This window comes from Esox lucius, chromosome 10, assembly GCF_011004845.1.
Source record: "Esox lucius isolate fEsoLuc1 chromosome 10, fEsoLuc1.pri, whole genome shotgun sequence".
Classification (NCBI taxonomy): Eukaryota; Metazoa; Chordata; class Actinopteri; order Esociformes; family Esocidae; genus Esox; species Esox lucius.
Genome location: NC_047578.1, coordinates 8,744,035 through 8,768,304, shown reverse-complemented (window position 1 = coordinate 8,768,304; position 24,270 = coordinate 8,744,035). Strand labels below are relative to the sequence as shown.

The 24,270-nt window shown below is 43.8% G+C and overlaps 1 protein-coding gene across 8 annotated transcripts in view; it reads right to left on the bottom strand.

Moving 5' to 3' along the window:
• The window catches only part of trioa (trio Rho guanine nucleotide exchange factor a), a 59,966-nt gene extending 45,378 nt beyond the window's left edge, over positions 1-14,588 (bottom strand). For 6 of the 8 annotated variants that reach the window (XM_029122624.2, XM_029122625.2, XM_029122627.2 and 3 more), the window contains exons 1-2: positions 14,283-14,585; positions 5,082-5,132 (exon numbers count right to left, since the gene is read on the bottom strand). In XM_029122624.2, coding sequence (XP_028978457.2) covers positions 5,082-5,132; positions 14,283-14,352 — 121 coding nt within the window. In that variant the 5' untranslated portion in view covers positions 14,353-14,585. Of the gene's footprint in view, positions 1-5,081; positions 5,133-6,146; positions 6,165-14,282 lie in introns of those variants that run through there. The other 2 variants (XM_029122632.2, XM_029122630.2) reach the window with 2 other exon arrangements.
• Positions 14,589-24,270: the final 9,682 nt, after the last annotated feature.

Genomic DNA, 24,270 nt, shown 5'->3' with positions numbered 1-24,270 from the left:
TCTTGGGAAAATTACTAGCTCAAAACATGCATCTGGTTATTTCATTATGGTTTCAGTTATTTGTTTGCATTCTTCAGAGCAAACAACATCTTAGAAGTGTTTTACTCGGGTTCTAAAATGGCCATACAAACATATATTCATTCCGCACTGGGCCAACATTCATCATCTCGCTCTACGTTGCCCTTTCCGCCTTCTGGACATGCATCCAATGAATTCTTTATGAATATCATTTATTTAAATCTATTTCTTTCAGCAGGAACACTGTAGCATTAGGAACACGTTGTTGACCCATTGTTTTACTAGTTTAAATCCCAATTGCTTTGGTTCAGCACCAGTTTGGTTCAGTTTTGGGTCACAGACTTGATCATGACTCACATGAATACTTCACCAATAGGTGTTTGCATGTCAAACCAGATTGTGAGCTCCTATTAGGTAAACGTCCACCACACACTCTCCCTGCACCACAGAGTGAGAGAGAGAGAGCGTAGCTTGGAGAATGGAAGAGACAAGCTGGATTATCGAAGCAAGATTTGAAATTGGCCCACACCTGTTTTCAGCCCGAAAAAGCTGCATTCTTTAAAAAAGATGCCTACATGACAAATGCAGAGGTCTGCTTTAAAACACAGACAAAAAACGTCATTTTCCATGTCCATAGTAACGGTCCTTGTTTAGTGCAGCAATGACCACAACACTCAGACAATGGTCAGAGACACAACCACCACTTGCCTGAGCAATGGAGTGGCAGAGAGACAGAGACAGACAGAAGAAGTGAGAGACACAGATAGACAGAAGGAGACTGAGGAGGTGTGCGAGGGGCAGACAGAGGGGGAGAGCCAGATGGAGAAAGACAGTAGGAGGCAGAAACAGAGACAAAGATAGTGAGAGAGTGAGTGAGACAGAGGCCGAGTGAGAGACACAGAGGGAGAGAGAGACAAAGAAACAGACAAGGGGACCGACAGAGTTAAAGGGCACCGAAGCTATGCATCATTTCCATCCGTGTCTTCTATGGAAATCAGATGACAGCGGGTCAGATAATGGCGTGTTGAACTCTGCATGCGGTTCTTCCTGAGAACGATGTCCGTGCCATCGTGTCCTGACCCCACAGGGTCAAAGCGTACATCATCTCTCCCCATGTAGGGCTGGCGGGGGACAAACACACACATGAAAGGCTCTGGCCGAAGGAGGGATCCAAGAGGTCAAGTGAGCATTAGTTCCTCGCAGCCGCAGAGTCACAAGCGCGAGCACACGTGCACACAACCTAACCCCTTAAATCCAACCCGTAACCCGAACCCCAACAAGAATCCCCAAATGTCCCTTTTAGCCAAAGATTTCGGACGAAGACAGACGCTGCTGAAAGCACTGCTAGACAACACAGTGGCAACGCACGCATCATTATTCATCTCAAATCCATCTCAAGAAAACAGACTCAGACTCGAGCTTCTATTTGTTTAATCAACCTGCCCTGGAGGTGTCTGGGCCCACCTGTCGAACACAGGTTCTGGGTTCAAATCCAGCTCCGTGATGGCACCGTCCTGGATGAGCTCAACATATTCTACGCTTGATTCAAGGCCGCCGGTCAAGACAACACCCACGGTTACGTCTCTGTGGACATGATTCTTCATTCCTACCTGCTTCAAGGGGACCACCCTCGTTACAATGGCCCCCCCGCCAGCCAGTCAAACCCAGATCACTGGGTCTGGACAATGGACACTGCACAGTCACAGACACAGCTTTGGCATCATCGTCGTTGACCTCGGCCTGCCACGGGTGTGTCCACAGCATTCGGCTCTAGTTTCTCACCCCCCCCCATGCGTCTCAGCGCAACACCCGTACTTCCTGATAACAAACACCAATGACTCAGTCTACACAGAGGAGGTGAGCAAACTTAACCACATGTCAACACAGCGATAAGAAGTGTGTGTTTGTTTCAGTTGCTAGGGCCATGAAAGAGTGATATGGACAGTATACCTCTCCCACACACACGCACGCACGCACGCACGCACGCACGCACGCACGCACGCACGCACACGTTGATTGGATATCCTGATCCAGTGCGTCTCAATGGTTATGGTCGGGATTATACTCATGTAAACCGATCTGCAACCAGCTGGTGGAGGGGCCCCCATGCGGGGCAAGAGATTGGAGCGGTTTGGGTAAGGCCAGGTTTGGTATAGGGGCCGTGCAGACATACATTGCATCATGGGCGTTCTCCAACTGTAGGCTGTGTTGGAATTCCTAAGATGGATGATTCACATTCTTAACAGCAGAGCAAGAAACATGACAGAGAGGAGAAAGGCCTCCCAGATGACAGAGGGTCTGACCAACACACACATTCACACACTCACTCCACACACACACACTCCACATTAACACAACATCAGTGCCACACGGCCTGGTTTTTCCTTCTTCGGTTAGTTTATTTTGCTTCCCTCTGGCTTTTTCCGTCTTTCGGTCCATATCCATCTCTCTCTCTCCAATGAGCTTCATTTAACTGTCTACTCCTCCGTCTGTCTCTTTTCCACCCTCTCCCTCCCCTGTCTCACTTCCCCTTCCACCATGTTCGCTGTTCCTCCTCCTCATGGTCTCTCTACTTTCTCCTCCTCCTCATGGTCCACTCCTCTCCCTTCACGGTCTCTCTTCCACCCCGCGCCGTCATGGTCTCTCTACTTTCTCCTCCTTCCTCGTGGACTCTCTTTCCTCCTTCTCCGTCATGGTCTCTCTTCCACCCCCCGCCAACCCCCTCATCATGGTCTCTCTTCCACACACCCCCCACCCCACACGCCATGGTCTCTCTTCCACACACCCCCCACCCCCCCAGTCATGGTCTCTCTTCCACACCCCCCCCCCCCACACCCCCAGTCATGGTCTCTCTTCCACCCCCCCATCACGGTCTCTCTTTCCCATGTCTTCTTTGCTCTTCCTCCCCAATTATCGTCCTCCTCCCTCCATCATAGTCACTCTCTTTCAGCAATTCCTCTCACTCAGTTTCCCCAGAGCTTAATCACTCCTCTTCCTCAACCAGATCGTTGCTAGTAATTATTTACTACACACAATGCGCTCTCACACTCTCTTTTCACAGTGTCTCTGTCTGTCTCTCTCTCTCTCTCTCTGTGCTGTTGCCAGCCACTCTAACCCCTATTAGCCTAGTTTAGTCACTTTGATTGACATCAGATTCTTCAGCCCCAAGGAGTAGATCCGGTTGGCTGTTGAAACAGAGAGGGGGATCCTACTGGCTACAGAGACTGCAGGGGCAATCTAACTGGGTGATCCGCCACAGCTGTGGCTAGCAAACAATGCCCTCACTTGTGGGTAATGCTGGCACACACACCGGTTTCCATCAGCCGGCAATTGTCTGCTTTCAGTGATAAAATAGAAACGAGCAAATAAAACTGTTGTAGGACACATTTTCTAAGACAGAAACGTGTGACGAAGCGGACCAAGACCCATGAACGTACATCACACAGTTCCTCTTAAATGGCTGTGTTCATCTTTCCCGCTATATCAAGGAGGCTATTCATCATTTCGAAACGCATATTATCGTAGCTCTTTCAACGGTGTCATTAAAATTACAGTGCATGCAGGGAAACGGAGTTGGAAAAGTACACAGGTGAAAGAGCTACGCTAATATATGTATAATGAATAGCCTTCTTGATATAGAGGGAAAGATGAACACAGCCATTTAAGGGGAACTATGTGAGGACATGCAACTGCAATCTCAGTCTTAAAGCTGGGGATGGTGTGACCCACAAGCAATCATGCCCCAGACCAACAGTTCCTGGTTGTGCGAGCCGCGCGATGGGAATCAAAACTTATTGGCGAGACGTTCTTGGTGGAAAGGTGTCTCAATCCTCAAACTATTTTATTGTTACGGGAGTTATTGCGATGAAACAAGGCCATAACAGTGAAGGTCTATTAAAACCACCTTCCCAGATCAAACTGGGGAGACAAACATTAGATAGCTGTGGCACAATACATTAGTCGTAGTTCGCCTTCATGAAGTGTCGAAGTGCAGTGGCCAGGAAACCCTCCCTGAGAGTGGATTGTTTGGAAGGATTCACCGTCATCCAAATGTGGACACGGAGCACAGTGGAAGGATCCCATCACAGTTATAAATGACCACTACATTTCTCAACTTCTGATCAATTAAAAAGCTGCTGGTCAAAGGTCCAGTGTTACATTCTCCCAACAGATTCCCTGAAACGCGCACGCGCGGCCGTCCATCCTTTTCGTTCTCCTGCAAGTCCCGTTCACTTATCCCTTCTTTCTGTCCTCCCACTTTCCCCCCCCATTTCTTCACTATTTCAGGAAGACAGTCTGTTTGCCAGCTGCATCTCTCCGTCTACCCTGCCTGGTTCTCTCCATCCGTCCAGACCTCTAATAACAGGGTAGAGGAGCAGACTGAGACACAGGCCAGGGTTACCCCAATGACCCGGGAAGAGAGGGATGACGACAGAGCCGAGGGAGCGAGAAGGATGAAGAGAGAGAAAACTGAGGATGATGGGCGAGGGACAAAGTTAACGAGGCCGAACCCCGCCCCAACTCTAATCAAACATCTGTCAGGGACCAGACACATTATCAGGAGTTAGGTAACACTCTCCCTTCACCTTCATAGGTGTGTGTGTGACCAGTGAGATACAGCAGACCACCAGGTGGATTAGTTTGACTCCTCAAATCATTGGAAACAAACCATTTGATGACATCAGATGGTTTGTTTCCAATGATTTGAGGAGTCAAACTAATCCACCTGGTGGTCTGCTGTATACAGGGTGTTAACCCTTTATGGGCAGAGCTGTGACATCACTAGTGAATGAATGGGATCAACAGTCTCGATCTATGACACCGCCCACAAACAAGGTGGTCCAAATCAGACATTTTAGACAGGACTGGTGAAATTAGTTGGGGGGGGGGGGGCATTCCTTGTTTAGACACACCTAATCCAAACACACACACACACAGAGCTGTGACAGACAGATGACCTGAGATGGAACACACAGAAACAACCATCGGAAAGGGCATAGGGTCGTTAGATCACAGGAACACACAAAACCATGATGTGCACGTGTTTATATGTTTTGTCATACCTGGTAGCTGACTGGACAAGTCTCCTTTGGGCTCTTTTTGGAGAGGACCATCTGGCGAGAGGGAAAGAGAAAGATCTATAATTTATAATTGTTCTAATAGCTATTGTGTAGGACTCAGTCCTATCTTTCTTCACCCAACTCATCAACAGACCTGGGCCGATAACACATGCCTTTTTAGCTGGAGAGGTTCACACCTGGAACCCAAAGAGACAAACCAGGAAAAAAATTACAAAATAATCACGGATTGTCAAATGTTTTACTAGATGTTGCACTGATGCAGGCTTCATGCTAAAAAATGTCCAATCGGGCTCTAGGATTTCCCCTGTGTGTTCCTAATGCTTTTGATGGTCCAGGTAGAAATTGTTACGGTAGTTTATCTAAAGCTCCCAAATAACTGAAAGTTAAAATCATCATATGGCTACAACTAAATGACACTTCTTTTCAAAGAACACAAGAAAAAGGAAGTAAGAGAGAATGTTAACGAGAATTGCCCCTAATGCCCCTTCAGGCTTAAGGAAGAGAGCTAAAACGTTAAAACACTAGCTACGAACACTGCACTAAACACATGTGCTATACACATCAGCAAACCCTTTCCAGTCATTAGCATATAGTGTTCCTGACTCATATATAAGTCAACAATGGGGGGGGGGGGGGGGGGGGGGTTGTTGTATAGAAAGCCAGTGAAGACAGCGACAGACGAAGCAGGGGCGAAGGAGCGATAAAGCTTAGTGATAAGCAGACTTCCTTAGATCTCCTTAAAATTATTCTCAGGGAATTCCTCCCTGGTCCATTATTTTGCAGGAGCAACAATAACACAAAGATAAAAAGAGAGTTCCACAGAGCAAACTGACAGGCTTTAATTAAGTTATCGTGAAAAGACAAAACATTAACAAAGTGAACCTACAGCAAACCGTACACAGCTTTGGAGTCCTTTAGTGGAAGTAACTAACCAAATTAAAGTGGCAGCTTTAGAAGTGTGAAGCTCAAGAGAAAAAAAAAAAAACATCTTAACACATAAAATACAGACAGACACACACACACACACACACACACACACACACTCACGTGGAGAATAGGTCAGGCTCAGATCCCAGAGAGAAACCAGAAGAGGTTTGACTGGATCAGAAGTGGGTTGATAATGAGAACACACTCTACACCCCTTTCATGCGGTCTCTCACACACACACACACACACACACACACACACACACACACACACACACACACACACACACACACACACACACACACACACACACACACACACACACACACACACACACACACACACACACACACACACACACACAGTGAACGGTGCAAGACCAGCCTACTGCTACCTCGTTCATTAGCTGACAGCCAAACATAGACAGGCACAGAGAGGGACAAAGAGAAAGAGAGAGACAGACAGACAGAGAGGAAATGACAAAGCAGAACCAAGAGCACCGTCAGAAGTCAGGACTTTAGCCCACTCCTACCTCCATGGAAGAGAGACCATGGTGATGATTCAGACGTCACTTTCCATTTGATCATCTGACACACACACACACACACACACACACACACACACAGCTTGCTCTGACACTGTCTTTACAGGGCTATTGACAGCATACAAAAGCGAGACCACCAATAAAGAGGAACACACTGGAACACACACACACACACACAGGGACATAAAACAGGGCCCGTTTCCCCTTGACTTCTCGGCAAAGCTAGTCACCAGTACGACTCACTCACATACATATCACATACAGCGCATGAGTCACGCCCCCCGACCCTCTCAGCATACCGATACCGTTGATCACAAAACCCAGAGGGAGGGAGTGCAGAGCGCGAGAACGGCGAGTGAGACAGCACTTTAAGGCCACCAGAGGCCCTGAGAGGAGTGCAGTGGTCCATGAGGAGGTGTCCTACATTACCTCACACTCCTTCTGGTGGCACGTTTAAAACAGGAGCAGCACCAGAACGACACTGGCAGTCTCCATGCAATCAGTCAGTCAGTCATAAAAAACAAAAAAAAAACGATGTTTGGTGAAGCAGAACTCAGTCAAAAAGTGATCAGGAAGACAATAATATGTAGACACACTTTTGACTGCGCAGACAAAGACTGACGATTTAACACCGCATATACGCACGAGTTGAATATAGTGCATCACACAAAGTTGAATATATTCCACCAAAAGCTAGTTTGCTCCTGACTTGTGCGGCGATTCTGTGAGCTACTGGCTAAACCAATCCAAGGTACCTATTGCCTAGGAAACAGGTAGTATTATTATTCAACACCGATGGTTCTTGTTTTAGGCCAGTAAAACTACAACTTCATGAAAAAAGCAGAGCAAACTGTTGGTGTCATAAAAAAGAGATTGTGAACTCGGCTATGTCAGTCAAGTCAGACACAGGTAGTATTCTTAGACTTCTGACCTCAGATCTCTCCAGATCACTCGATTGTAATAAACATGGGTGATGTAATGTATTCCCACTGCAGTGACCTGCGGGTCATTTAGAGTTCCAGAAGATTATAAAATGCTTTATTGCTGAGGCAAATGTTGTAAAAGTCTGGATCATCTCAATGAAACCGTGGCACTTTTCACAGGCCCTAGCACACGAGACAGAAAACAAGTGTTCATCAAAAGGTGTTTTTTAAATTTAGAATTCTGGCGGGAGTTGTTGCCAACACACGAGTGTCAAACAGATTTACTAAACACACACACACACACACACACACACACACACACGTGCACATGCACAGCTTTGTATGTTTCTTCTTGAAGGGATCAGAAAACAAAAATCTACGACTCCTAACCTTAACAACCTAACTCCTATTTTACTAATTAAACCTAAACTAGCGTTAACCGTAAAACCTGAAACCAGAAGTAACCCTACTTCTAACACTAACCCCAGTTGTAAATGTGACCTCTGAGCCAGAAATGTACTTTTCCCTCATGGGGACCTACAAAAGGTCCAAATAAAGTTTTAATATCCTTGTGAGGACTTGGTTGTAATTCAATCTGTGAAACAAAATCACACACCTCTCTCGCCCAGTTATGCTCTGTGTGCTAAGATGGTGTTGACCTATATTCAGTCCCCAAGGAAGTCTCCAGGTAGCCTTCAGACGAGAGACAGACAGTAGTAGAGAAACGGAAAGAGACAGACAGTAGTAGAGAAACAGAGAGACAGACAGTAGTAGAGAAACAGAGAGAGATAGACAGTAGTAGAGAAACAGAGAGAGATAGACAGTAGTAGAGAAACAGAGAGACAGACAGTAGTAGAGAAACAGAGAGACAGACAGTAGTAGAGAAACAGAGAGAGATAGACAGTAGTAGAGAAACAGAGAGACAGACAGTAGTAGAGAAACAGAGAGACAGACAGTAGTAGAGAAACAGAGAGACAGACAGTAGTGGAGAAAAAGAAGGGGGACAGACAGCAGTAGAGAAAAAGAAGGGGGACAGACAGCAAGAGAGAAACAGAGAGACAGACCGCAAGAGAGAAACAGAGAGACAGACAGCAAGAGAGAAACAGAGAGAGACAGGCAGAGAAGGTCTGGAGAAGAGGGGTAGTGAGGAAAGAGAAAACTGGAGAGAGGGTATGTGTGTTAGCTAACAGTGTTAGGTGAGTTCTGTTCATTAGATTACGCACTGACCTATACCCTAATCTAATCTAATCCTGGGATTACATTCTTCAGTTGCCCCATGGTTATATTTAACACACACACACGGGATGTATGATAATGGGTGTCTGTCCTTCCCTCTAAGGCAGTGACAGAGACTGAAAGGTGAAAGGGAAAGGAATGAAGAGGTTAAGAAGAGAGAAAGGAAGGAGAGAGAGCAAGGTTAGAATTAGACAGCAAAATAAAGAGAGAAGAGCAGAAAGAGGAGAGTGAGAAGAGCGCGAAGGAGAGTGTGAAAGCAGAGAGCTAAGAGAGGAAAAAAGAGGGATGTTTCACATGTTCGTCATAGCACCGATATCAAAGACACATACACACACACACACACACACACGAGTGACTGTATGTGTGTGTGGCACTTGTCTGTTCCCATGGTTACACTGATGTCTGCCCCATATCCACCTGCATTGCATGTTCAGGTGAGATGGAAACACAGACCTCACTGCAGACGACACCCATGCATGCACCGCACAAACGCGCACAACACACAAATATGTAGGCTCTGAGGAAGCAAATAAGGACACCGTGGGGCTGTTATGGTGTGGTTGAGGGAAGGTTAAATCACAGTAGGTGTGTCGTCCTGATAAGGCCGGGAGAGACAAAACAACGTCCCAAAGCCAACAGGGATCCTCTCAGGTTACTTCCACGCCAGTCGTTCAGTCATCAATTGATAAACCAATCAATACGTTTCATTTGGATATTCTTTTTGTGTAGCAGGATTCGGGTGATTAGTTTGGGGCCGCTGGCAGGAACGTTGCGCTGTTCTAAAATGGCCTATGCAGACACACTCACACCCACACGTGGACACACGCACGCACACAAACATGCACCCACACGCTCTCTTTTGTCATCGTGTTTCCAGAATGAGGTCGTCCCACTTTCACTGTCTTTCTACCGCTTTCTTGTTCACTAACTTTGCGGGCTTGATTGTTAATTGTTATGGGCTTGTGGAACATTGTAGATCTGGCTCAGTCTCTCACTGGGAAGGGAGACAGAGGAGTGAAAGAGACAGAGAGAAAAGGGACAGAGAGTAAGGAGGAGGAGAAGAAAGGTGTAAAGAGGTGCAGGTCCTCAGAGTTAGATAATTAATAATGCCATACCTATGAAAAGACATTCATATCACCATGACATGACCACGCTACCGTCATGACATGACCACGCTACCGTCATGACATGACCACGCTACCGTCATGACATGACCACGCTACCGTCATGACCATCATGGAATGACCACCCTACCGTCGTGACCATCATGACATGACCACGCTACCGTCATTATCATCATGACCAGTGTTATTATCATGTAGCAACCACAGAATATTTGTGTAACCATTATATAATGACCATAGCAGTCATGTAGTAGTTCAAAAATGAACCGTCAGCCACTTAAAAAACATTTATTATTCATTATTAGTTTTTTATTGGTTTTTTATTCTTATTGCTTTACAGAGCTTTAGCAAGCAAGCAAGTTTATTTATATAGCACAATATATACATAGAAGCAATTCAATGTGCTTTACAAAGAAAATATATAAAAATACAATAGCATAAAAATAAATTATCAAATGAAAACATCAAAACAACATCATAATAATAAAATATAGAATAAGAAAATAGAATTAGAATAAATACGGGATAAAGCCATAGGAAGCTAGACAAGCTGTAAGGCTAAACAGTGCGGTTAAGTTTAAGTGCTCAGTCACAGGCGCGTGAAAAAATAAGTGTTTTTAACCTGGATTTAAAAATGGATACATTTGGGGCACGTCTAAGAGCTTCTGGTAGTTTATTCCAGTTGTGTGCAGCATAACTGCTAAACGCAGCTTGACCATGTTTAGTTTGGACTCTGGGTTCTATGAGCTGACCTGTCTTCATGGATCTAAGAGCTCTGCCTGGTATATAATCTTCAAACATATCAGAAATGTATTCGGGGCCTAAACCATTCAGCGATTTATAAACAAAAAGCACCAAATTAAAATGTGTTCTGTAACTGACTGGAAGCCAGTGCAAATATTTAAGAACCGGAGTGATGCGCACAAAGACGCCTTTATGAAGGACGCCTTTATGAAACTAAATGTGTATCAACAGTATTATAGTGGTCCAGGCATGTTTGAATAATAGTATAGTTATATATTGCCAAAGCTCTGTGAAGACAAGTTATAGCATTTTCTACCAGTGATGAAAGGTGAGGCTAATAATAGGATTTTTACGCTACCATATATTTCTTCTACATATTTAAAAGAATACTTCTATACACAACTGATATTTTTGAGCAATAAAAACTGGTGAAAATCTGACTCCCGAGTCACTAATGTCCAAGGAAGCACACAGGACTTTGTCCAGGCAGCACCCTGATTCTTCAGTTAAGAGCACTCAATCGTGTACACCGCTCAAAAAAAACAACCTGGCCCAAGTCAATTACTCTGGTGGTTGATCAAAACCTGATTCTAATTCTGATGTGTGATTATGACCAAAACTGAGACCAATGAGGCCAGTACTGGCAAAGGAACCTGTATACCGGACTCCACAAGTAATAGAGAAAAGGGTCACGGAGGGGAAACAAGAGCAAGTGAATGGCAAGTAGCCTTTCGTCACGATATGGCATATGTATGTATTCATATACTGTGTTTATATACTTAATATAGACTGTGATGTATGAAAAGGCACCTGGACAGTAACAAGAGGCTGGTCAAGTTTCTGTGCTCAAAGGTCCCTCGTTTCAAGTCACCAGCCCCCTCTTGGCTTGTCTCTTGGAACATGCCACTGTAAACTGAAACAGCATGTAAATTATTATGGAAGGCACCTTTCTCAATTCGCTGAAGCTTCACTACATACACTTCAATTCACAGACAAACGATGAACCATTTTCCTTTACACATTCTTGAATAACCGTCATAAGCAAAAGCAGAGTGTGTTTTAAGACTTACAGTTGGATCCTCGCAGCGCCAGAGAGACAAATACAGACGGACAGTGTGAATGAAAGAGGAATGAGCGTAAGAGCAAGACGGAGAAACCAAGACAACAGAGGGGGAGGTTGAGGAGAAAAACATACCCAGTGGCCAGGCAGGCACTAAACCTGTGCATGTTAGAACATGGCCGGGAGCTGTTATATAGCCGGGAAAGGGGGGGAAATGTGGCACTGGCAGTGTGACACTCAACACATCACACACAACTGCGTGCCCCAGTCTGCGCAGCCGGGATGGGTGACTAATTGTGTATTAAGATATCGGATGCTAACTGTCGGTTACGAACTCTGCGCAGGAATTCACTATATTAGCGCTCCGCAATTTCACCCATGTTCACGTCACGAGAGAGATCATTGCTCCTGTAGTGTTGATGCTAGTATTGCTGTGCATTACAGAGACGACGGGAGCGAGAAAAAGCTTGAGTCTACTTCCGCTCCAATCAGAGCTTGGTTGCCCGCAGTGATAACAGGACCTAGCTCAGCTGGTTGCCAGGAGCTCTCACAGGGGTGTCAAAACACTGTAATGACACCCCATAATAGCCTGTCATTATCCAGCCACAAAGGATGACACCAGGCAGTGGTACTGGGTCAGATTAGCAAATTTCCTTAAAAAATGGAAATAAAATGAAGGAAGCAGGGAATGTAATTACATTAGGGAAAGTAAGATGCACCTAAACACTGTATGTACCTACAGACAACTTTTACAGGAGAGCAACAACACATGGGGACAGACATACGGCTGAAGGATGCACACATTATGATCAACCATTTTAACTAATCTCTCCAGATTATTTTTTTTTAATCAATAGGGGGTGGGTATGTGTAATGGTTTCACAGAGGAGTGGTTAAGGTTTGGGGGAGGGGTATGGCAAACTAGTGGTTAAGGTTAGAGGGACGTGTTCGGGGTAATGTTGGTTAAGTAAAAAATTGGGATGTAATTCTAGACTGGGTCTGTCAATTACATGTATTTCATATAAGAAGACTACATCACAGGGGAACAAACTGCAGATTGAATGTGGACACAGGACTTCCCATGTGGGTTATCTATAGGCACGCAGACTGAAGGCAAAGGCTGTCTCTCATCTCCTTCCCTTGCATTGAGGCTTGGATTGACAACAAAGACAGGAAACAATTAAATACACACAAGGTTATTACCACCAATGGTTTGATTGATGAAATGTTTTCTGGACAATGGAAATTTAGTGCAATCCTACTGCAATTTTAAGATTATGCACAACTGTATAAAAAAAAACGTTCTAATAAAACAGTAAGCTATAATGACTACCTGAATCCTATTTGTTTTTCTAAATATTGTTATGGTATGTTAGAAATGAAACATTCGTACCTCTCTCTCTAACCAAAATAATAGCTCATTATACAAGGCATAGATATTTTCAAAAAAGTACAAAACGGTAAATTCCATTGGAAAGGAAATCAACAATGTAAGACTTTGAGCCTCCATATTAGGGACCAGCTAACTGTTATCAATATACTCAATCAAGGACAGGCCCAGAATAGTGTTTATACATGCCTCACTTCACCAAGCTAGTTAGCAAGCATGATTGACCAACACTATCCTTCAAAAATACCAATAATCATCTTTAGCAATCCAACATGCATGCCACTCAGACACCATGCATTGGCAAAACACTGCAGAATAAGTCACAAATGTATGCATCCCTTACCCAAGCGTGACATAATAGCCATAGTAGGGGAACCCTCAGCTAGCATGCTAACCTAGCCACAGACCATAGAGCAATGCATGCCACGCCGTTGTATTGTTTACATAGCACGCTCGATTGTGTTCTATTTTGACAGCACAGAAAGCATTCGCTATTCATCTAAACACGTTTTAGATAAGTAATAAAATCTCTAACACGTGGAGCTACTTCTATGAAAGATGTTTATCTTATCCAGTAACTGCCATCAATCTGGCAGTAAGCGGTTTGTGATATGCCTGTCCTAATTGCCTTGGCTACCCAGCTTTGCTAGCCATAGCTATTTGATTCTGAACATACTAGCTAACTTAGCTTCATACTCTTAATTCGCCCATCTAACGTCGTCGTGATTTAGCCGTTTTTATTTAAATGTTTTACAACCTCAGTGACAGCAAGTAGCTATCTCTGATCACCATCTGATGTGTTTTCTTTGCATATGCCAAACTTAAGCACGGTAACTAGCTACGTAAGCAAACTAGCTAGCTAATTTCAGGGTGCAGTCAGTTACAAAGCTAATAAAGCTAACCTTAGCCAGTAAGTAACTAGTAAGTCTTTTGACTGCTGATGGCTACTACGTGAGTAACGAGCTTTGCTTGCTAGATGACATGGTTTGTTACATTTTACTGAGTGTGTAATAAATGATTTTTTTTCTGCATTACAGCCCCCACCCCCTCCCCAATTTATGATCCATTGTCGCTTCTAAAAATGAGTAACGACACCTGGGCGAACCTCCCCCACCCCACCGATCCATTAAACAGTGCACAATCGGTAACAATGCCCCCATAGCCCTTGTCGTCTTGATGGGAGCGGCTATTTTGCACTGCCCGATCTGATCTCCCCTGTTCGTTTTCGGGCTTACCAGATTTAAAGAACGCTGCTATATCGGCAGCGTCCTTCGGCGTCTCCTCCGCTCCTTCTCCAGAGCTCATGATGGTGGCCACCAAAAACGCGATCCCAACTAAATTCCCAATGCGTTGGGCCTTATTAATGCCAACGTTATCAAGACAACAATCTGTTCGTTTCTCGGAAAAGCGTCGGCCGAGGCACGGAGACAGGCTGGATCGCTTCTAGACGCTAATGCCATCAGCATACCTCCATCTTGGGTAATACAAACGCACAGCCGGGCAGCCGCCGGGTTCCTCCTCCGAGTCTAGCCGAAAAGAGAGTCGTTGTAGACGGGAGGTGGGGGGGGCAGACGGACACGGGACTCGGGAGGGGCTGGGTCTCTATTCGGTTTATCTTCGGAAACCTTCGGAAACGAGCAGCGAGGACTGTAAAGCACTGGTTGACCTGCGACGACTGCAGTGTCTGTGAATCATAATGACCACGACAGTGATTTGTGTACCGTTTACCTAATTATTTTTCCTCATAATTACAATTAACATTAAAACAAGAAACCCACTTGCACCCCAAACAATGACTTTAGAAAGCCGTACTATAAATTCTCAGACTAACAGAATTTTTTTGGATAGCATGTGTTTCAGTGCAAATCGGCATACAAGGTAAACAATTATTGCAGATAAATAATTTTTTATAGCTAGGCCTACTATTCATATACAAAATGTTCCTCAGCGAGTTTCCAGAATTCTAGTCTACCCTTGTAGTAATGATACTTGATACTATTCTAATTTATGGCGATTTCAGTATTCATATGGAAAAGTTTAATGATCCTCTTCAAAGGCCTTTGAAGCCATAATTTGGTTTTGTCCCACATGTCTCAGGGCTTACGCAAGGCCACAGTCATACCTTAGTCTTGTCAAGAGAAATAGATATTGTGTACCTAATAATTTTTTCTCATAATCCCGGAATTTCCAACCACTGTATTACATTTACCATAAAAACAAGAAACCCACTTGCACCCCAAACAATTACTTTAGAAAGCCTTACTATAAGTTCTCAGACTACAAGAACATTTTTTATACTCTTCCAGGCTCACTCATCGATGACAGAGTACATAAATCTGCAAACGATCTAATCGAGGATCTAAACGGAACACCGCGACATACCTTAGATATGGTTGCACCACTAAAAACAAAAGAAATACGCAACAAGGAACTTGCTCCCTGGTACACAGACAATACTAGAGCTCTCAAGCAAGCCTCCAGAAAATCTGAACGAAAGTGGCGCTCCACCAAGTTGTAAGTATTTAGACTAGCCTGGAAAGACAGTACAGTGCAATACTGAAAAGCACTCACATCTACTGGATCAGCTTACTTCTCTAACCTGATTGTAGTGAACAAAAACAATCCCAAATTTCTCTTGACCTGGTATCAACGGAGATACTTAAATTATATTTTATACTATATTAATAAATACACCAATTGTCAACTAGACCGGATTCCAACAAAACTACTTAAGGAGCTACTTCCTGAGCTAGGTCAGCCGATGTTTAACAAAATTAATTGTTCATTATCCTCTGCATGCATACCAAACTCACAAAAATAGCAGAAATTAAGCCAATTCTGAAAAAGATCAAATCTGTATCCCGATATTTTATAATTATAGGCCAATATCGAACCTCCTGTTCCTCTCAAAAATCGTTTTCCCAAAAACTTAATGCTTTATTGAAGACAAATAATATTTATGAAATGCTCCAGTCCGGTTTCAGACCCCATCATAGTACTGAGACTGTACTTGTGAAGGTGATAAATTACATTCTATTGGCCTTAGACAAAGGTTCCACATCCGTCCTGTTGCTTCTTAATATTAGTGCTGCCTTTGACACTATTGATCACTCCCTTCTCTTGGAGAGATTGGAAACCCATATTGGGCTAATGCAGACATGTTCTAGCCTTGTTTAAATCTTATTTATCTGAAAGATATCATTTCGTATGTGTGGATGGCATATCCTCTGACAAATCAAAGGTATGATTTGGTGTTCCTCAAGGCTCGGTTTTGGGACTGCTACTGTTTGCACTGTATATTCTGCTTCTGGGTGATATCTCTTGAACCACAATATAAATTTTCACTGCCATGCTGATGACACCATTGTATGTTTCGACTGAAACATGGAGAAACCCCCAAATTAGTTACATTGGAAGCATGTGTTTCATAAAAAAAATTGTAATGCTTGTTTTAGGACCCAAGAAACATTTCTTTTTGGCAGATCTCACAGTGAACCTTGATGGTTGTATGGTCGTATCCCAAAAAACTGTGAGAAATCTCAGCGTTACCCTATATATTATTATTACTATACTATGCCCTTTCATGGAAGTATATTAATTTCCACTAGGAAGAGTTGACATTTTCTTTGTGGCATTTCATTCATCCCAACTCCACCTTATCAGGGGGGTGAAGAGACATGTAGTCATTTTAAAGCAAATTTCTTACAATCTGACACCTTTTTGCAATGACTAAAGCCACGTTAATGTGACTTCCAAGTGAAAATGACTAACAAAATCGGCAGAGAGCTCCATGGATGTCTGGGCCCCTGGGAAGGCACCCTGTCAGTATTCGGCAACATCTTATACCAATCTTAACGATTAATTTAACATGAGTCCATGAGTCCTTCAATGAATACAGCTGAAGTCTTCACTTTAAAAAATATAAAAATAGGAGGTGGCCCTGACTTGCGAAGTAGTTACGTCTCTGCCTGCGTCATTCCTTTTGGACCAGCATTAAAATCCTGCTCATGTTAGCCCAGTGGTCCCACAGAGGGATATGCAATTGGCCAGCACTATGCAGGTTGGGGCCGGGGGTTAGTAAACAAATATATGGCTGCCTTGCCTGATCACACTCCAGTGATTCCTTCTGGCGGTTTTGGGCGTCTGTGAACTAAATCAAAGTGGAAGCCAAGAGTGTGTGTACTTTATGGGTGTGAGGATTCTGGTCTATCCTTCCTGGTTGAGTGAGCAGCGTGATAAGAAACAGAACAACATCGGCTGTGTTTCAGAGTACACACATCTCACCATTGACTGTCCTGAATTCGCTGGAATTGGGGTTATCAACAGTATAAAAGTAAAAAACAAAAAAATGAAGTACATTGCATCCATCCTAATGCGTCCACATTATTTTCTCTTAAATTTTCTGAGAGTCTAACTACAGAAATGTGAGTGAATCTGACATTAGGAAGCCATTTCGCTGACTCATTAAGCGACAGTTGATTTTTAATCTGTGTCCACGAAACTGGCCCTTAAAAATTTTGGAGTCTATTAAATAATTGAGATATTTTTTGAAAGATGAACGAGATTTGTTATCCAGTGGGACAAATACCTGATCAAGAACATTGAACTTGATAAACTGTTGTGTATTGGATGAAATAGAATTGAAGTCTATAATTTCCAGATTTTTTCAGCAACTGAATTTCTTGAGGATTCCTGTAAGTAATTCAGAAGATGGACCATACACATTTGCAGTTATTCAATCATCAAATGTTTTTTTTAAGTTGCACAAAATGTCAAGGATGGGGGAAATTCCATCCTAAAGAAACTTGTGGGTCCCTGAGACAAAATTGTTCAGTGTGAGGAAAGACACAAGCCTCCAAGTCTAAAATGTGTCAAACAGGGCAGTGTATATGTGCTTCTGTGTGATACTATTTCAGCGATGCTCGGGTCAGCTGTTGTTTTCCGCAATTCCTAATAACAGATCCGAAACCAACAAAACAATTTAGATAAAGTGAAATACGGAAGCCCGCACCCGACCCGACCTTACACCTGCAGATATTGACCCATAGGCTTACTTTCCAGACAAGCAAAACTACAGGTGCTGGTCATAACATTTGAATAACATCAAAAAGTTGATTTATTTAAGTAATTCCATTCAAAAAGTGAAACTTGTACATTATATTCATTCATTACACACAGACTGATATATTTCAAATGTTTATTTCTTTTAATTGTGATGATTATAACTGACAACTAAGGAAAACCCCAAATTCAGTATCTCAGAAAATGTGAATATTACTTAAGACAAAAATACAAAAAAAATATTTTTAGAAATGTTAGCTAACTGAAAAGTATGAACATGTACAGCACTCAATACTTAGTTGGGGCTCCTTTTGCCTGAATTACTGCTGCAATGTGGCGTGGCATGGAGTCGATCAGTCTGTGGCACTGCTCAGGTGTTATGAGAGCCCAGGTCTTCAGCTCTTCTGCATTGTTGGGTCTGGCGTATCACATCTTCCTCTTCACAATACCCCATAGATTTTCTATAGGGTTAATGTCAGGCGAGTTTGCTGGCCAATTAAGAACAGGGATAACGTGGTCCTTAAACCAGGTACTGGTAGCTTTGGCACTGTGTGCAGGTGCCAAGTCCTGTTGGAAAATGAAACCTGCTTCTCCATAAAGTTGGTCAGCAGCAGGAAGCATGAAGTGCTCTAAAATTTACTGGAAGACAGCTGCGTTGACCTTGGACCTCAGAAAACACAGTGGAACAACACCAACAGATGACATGGCACCCCAAACCATCACTGACTGTGGAAACTTTACACTGGACTTCTGTGCCTCTCCTCTCTTCCTCCAGACTCTGGGACCTTGATTTCCAAAGGAAATGCTAAATGTACTTTCATCAGAGAACATAACTCAGCAGCAGTCCAGTCCTTTTTGTCTTTAGCCCAGGCAAGACGCTTCTGACCCTGTGTCTTGTTTAAGAGTGGCTTGACACAAGGAATGTGACAGCTGAAACCCATGTCTTGCATACGTCTGTGCGTGGTGGTTCTTGAAGCACTGACTCCAGCTGCAGTCCACTCTTTCTGAATCTCCCCCACATTTTTGAATGGGTTTTGTTTCACAATCCTCTCCAGGGTGCGGTTATTCCTATTGCTTGTACACTTTTTTCTACCACATCTTTTCCTTCCCTTCGCCTCTCTATTAATGTGCTTGAACACAGCTGTGTGAACAGCCAGCCTCTTTAGCTATTACCTTTTGTGTCTTGCCCTCCTTGTGCAAGGTGTCAATGGTCGTCTTTTGGACAGCTGTTAAGTCAGCAGTCTTCCCCATGATTGTGTTGTCTACAGAACTAGACAGAACTAGACAGAACTAGGCCTTTGCAGGTGTTTTGGGTTAATTAGCTGATTAGTGTGTGGCATCAGGTGTCTTCAATATTGAACCTTTTCACAATATTCAAATTTTCTGAGATACTGAATTTGGGGTTTTCATTAGTTCCATCCATCCATCTTCTTCCGCTTATCGGGGCCGGGTCGCGGGGGCAGCAGTCTAAGCAGGGATGCCCAGACCTCCCTCTCCCCAGACACTTCCTCTAGCTCTTCCGGGGGGACACCGAGGCGTTCCCAGGCCAGCCGGGAGACATAGTCCCTCCAGCGTGTCCTAGGTCTTCCCCGGGGTCTCTTCCCGGTGGGACGGGACCGGAACACCTTCCCAGGAAGGCGTTCCGGAGGCATCCGAAACAGATGCCCAAGCCACCTCAGCTGACCCCTCTCGATGTGGAGGAGCAGCGGCTCTACTCTGAGCTCCTCCCGGGTGACCGAGCTTCTCACCCTATCTCTAAGGGATCGCCCAGCCACCCTGCGGAGAAAGCTCATTTCGGCTGCCTGTATCCGGGATCTTGTCCTTTCGGTCATGACCCAAAGCTCATGACCATAGGTGAGAGTAGCAACGTAGATTGACTGGTAAATCGATAGCTTCGCCTTGCGGCTCTGCTCTTTCTTCACCACGACAGACCGATACATCGACTGCATTACTGCAGAAGCTGCACCGATCCGTCTGTCAATCTCCCGTTCCATCCTTCCCTCACTCGTGAACAAGACCCCTAGATACTTAAACTCCTCCACTTGAGGCAGGCACTCTCCACCAACCTGAAGTGGGCAAGCCACCCTTTTCCGACTGAGGACCATGGCCTCGGATTTGGAGGTGCTGATTCTCATCCCCACCGTTTCACACTCGGCTGCAAACCGTCCCAGTGCATGCTGAAGCTCCTGGCTTGAAGGGGCCAATACGACAACATCATCCACAAAGAGCAGAGATGAAATTGTGTGGTCCCCAAACCTGACACCCTCCGGCCCCTGGCTGCGCCTAGAAATTCTGTCCATAAAAATTACAAACAGAACCGGCGACAAAGGGCAGCCCTGCCGGAGTCCAACATGCACTGGGAACAAGTCTGACTTACTGCCGGCAATGCGGACCAAGCTCCTGCTTCGGTCGTACAGGGACCTGACAGCCCTTAGCAAAGGACCCAGGACCCCATATTCCCAAAGCACCCTCCACAAGATGCCGCGAGGGACACAGTCGAATGCCTTCTCCAAATCCACAAAACACATGTGGATTGGTTGGGCAAACTCCCATGAACCCTCCAACACCCCGTAGAGGGTATAGAGCTGGTCCAGTGTTCCACGGCCCGGACGAAAACATTAGTTTTCATTAGTTGTCAGTTATAATCATTAAAAGTAAAAGAAATAAACACTTGAAATATATCAGTCTGTGTGGAATGAATGTATACATTATACAAGTTTCACTTTTTGAATGGAATTACTTAAATAAATCAACTTTTTGATGATATTCTAATTTTATGACCAGTATTCTCTCCCTATACGTAGACTATGTCAGGAAATGCGCAAGTATATCATTATACTACTTATAACATCACCACCTGTAGGCCAATCTGTGTCATTTTTTTACGAGTTGCTCATGTTTCAGTAAAGCTACCTGTCAATATTTGAGTTCTTTAATTATGGCAAGGGGAACAAATCTGTCAATATCATTCAGTTAGTAATAGGAGATAATTATTTTGTATTAATTTCTCCAATATTAAGATAGTTAAATGACTTGGAAAACCAACTACACATTTTCCATGAACATGACTGAAGGCATACAGTTTTAAGAGGACTGAACAGCATGCAGAACCAAATACTTCGGGTATACTTCGGGAAGGACGCAATATTGAAGAAAGTACATCTGGTTTTGATGTTAGACTGAAGGTAGGTGATATATGCCATGTTATTCAATTGGGTTGAAAGAAAGGAATGATACAAACAATAAATGAATATATAGAGGGTGCAGACCTGAGCACTGACAGTCTGACAAGCAATCAGTATTGCCTTATTCTTGGAGAGCCTCAGTGTGCGAGGCTTTTGTTCTGGCACAACACCGAGGCAGTTCATTGTTCTAAGGTTTTGACAGGGGAAAGGTCTGGTTAAAGTTCAAAATGTGTATGAAAACAAAATATGTGTAACATTGTTGAATGGAAGAGAACACACACAAACAACAACAAATCTCACATCAAACCATTGTACACGGAGCAATATACAGTGATTGTGTTGAACTGAAGACAGGATTCACCTTTAACCAAAGTCACATTTTTTATTAATGAATTTGTTTTATACAACTTTAATGGCCACTGGTTAAACTGAAGTAAAAGTTCTAATTTGATCATTTAGATGAAATTAAGATGGTTTGATTGTTTCTTAATGGCATCAGGCTCACCATTCTAAACAGGTCAAACTAACAGGGTAATGTTCATCAGGGAATAACAATGAGTGAGTTTTGGAACAAAACATTTAAATGAGCATTTCCCAGGGAGTCCCTTCCGCTTTCCATGCTTTTTCATCTATTTCATGCCCTATTTAAAGCCTAGTGTTTTTTTAAAACGGCCACTCTTCTTCTTGACAAAATTCACTTTGGAGAGTGCATTCTCTTTGCACAATGACAGATGATGGGAATACACATATGGTGTTTTTACAATAAAGGATTACAGAGAATGGAAAATGGCTGAAGTGACAAGATGTATTCAGTAGTGGTACGTTGAAAATGAATACAACAGAACTTTGGACCACCTAATCCAAGAATCATGCTTCAAATACACCTTCCAGTACATCTTCATAGATGGCCATAAGCCGAATGCGGCTGTGTAACAAGACTGTAACAACTAAATCAATGCAGTACGCATGTATCAGCGGTTGGTAAAGAACCCTTTTTATTTTTCAATGTGCTCAAGCAATAATCAGACAAACATTTGGCTGGTGGCATTTATTGAATGCTTTACAAATACCAACCAAATAAAACTAACTTGATTGTCATTATCAGTATGTGTGAATAGACCTGATCCCATCCAATAAACCAGTTTCGATTATTTCAGTACGCGAGCGGACCTAACGCACTGCAGAAGGAAGGAAACCAGCAGAGGGCACACTAACCACACTGAATCTTTGCTCTCCTCAAAAGTTAAATAAACTGATGCATTAGGTTTGACTGTAATGCAGTTGTGAGCATTATATGCATGAGTGAGTGTTTGACACATGGTGTGTGTGTGTGTGTGGGTGTGAGACAGACGAGACGTCTCCCGGGCATTCCCCTCCGATGCGAGAGAAATCTAATTGATCTCGTAACCTGTCCATTTTTAATAACTGCTGTTATATTGTAATACGGTGCTTTGGCAATATGTTTATGAAACGTCATGCCAAAGAAAATGGAAATTGAGAGACAGAGAGCAATGGAGAAACTAACTAAATATCACCATCACCCTCTGAAATGTCACACTGTTAACTGGATTAATCATGGGTCTCTACTGTGCAGAAAACACACTCACTGAAATTAATGAAAGAAAGCAGGTCTCTTGCTTTCCCTACCTACATCCTTCCTGTCCTAGTCTTTAGCACCCCTTCTCTTCACTGTAGTCTTTCACTCCCCTCCTATTCACCCTAGTATGCTGCCTACCTCCGCTTCTCCCAATTCTTTATTCCTCTCTCCTCTTCCCTCTAGTCCACCCCCCCCCCCCCCCCCCCCCCCCACCCACACACACCTCTCTGTTCTATTTTCACTCTCCATGACCTCTTTCTTTGCCTCTGTCATATGATAGACTCCATTCAAACAGGTTGATACTGTCTTCAATAGGCTTACGAAGCCGCCAGGCATCTCTAAGGTTTAATTGACAGTACTGGCTTTGCATGCATCTATGCATCTATCTCAGATTTAGTCATGTTGATTGACAGGAAAGATATTATTCCTTTTCTCCCTCTTTCTGTGCGTATGCATAGTATTTGGGTGCTCCCGTGTCTCTCCTGTGTGTGTGTGTGTGTGTGTGTGTGTGTGTGTGTGCATGTATGTGTGTGATACTCCAGTCCAGTTTGCTGCACAGTGTGAGTCTTTTATTGGCCTATATCCTGCTGTTCCTCCATAATTATGGTAGACAGAGGGAATAACAACATCAGGTGGAGTGGGAGGTTTGTCTGGGTACATGCGTTTACCCATCCGTGTGTGCCCGTTTCTATAACTTTTATAAAGTGTACTTTTGTGTGCTAGCAGAACTACCGTGTCTGCATATGTATGTTGTAAAGGCCATTTAAGGATATGATGTCACACGGAGGGTGAACCGGTCAGAACTTCCGCCCAGATGGGTCCCACAATGCAGGGCACTGAGGACAGGCAACACAGTCGTTAATGACCCTACGCCCAGCGTCCGATACACACCTACACACACAAGAAGCAGCAGCAGTGTCACTTTCCATCCTACTGAGTCCTACACCACCATGACTCTAAAGGAGAGGTGACAGGGGGTAATTGTATTGATGTTTCTCTGGTCTGTTCTCTCCCTCAGGGCTGGAAACCACTGGAACACACACACACACACACACACCAATTTCACTAGCAATCAGAGCCGAGGTGAGCTGACCACACATTAGGCAGACAGACTGGCACAAAGCAATCAGTGGATCAGGCAAAGAAGAGGACCGGTCATTATGGAGGCTCATCATAAACACCCGTTTAGGATTGCATTTTTTGGTGGCATTATGTTCTTTTACAGTTAAAAATCTGCATTGATGGCTTGCAACTAAATGCTGTCTATTTTTTGTGTTTGATCAAGCACTTTTTAGGAGATGGGACAATATGTTACATGCCATGAATATTGTTTTTTCTGATGTGTTGTTAGTTCAAACTAACACCTATCAAGTTCTCAGA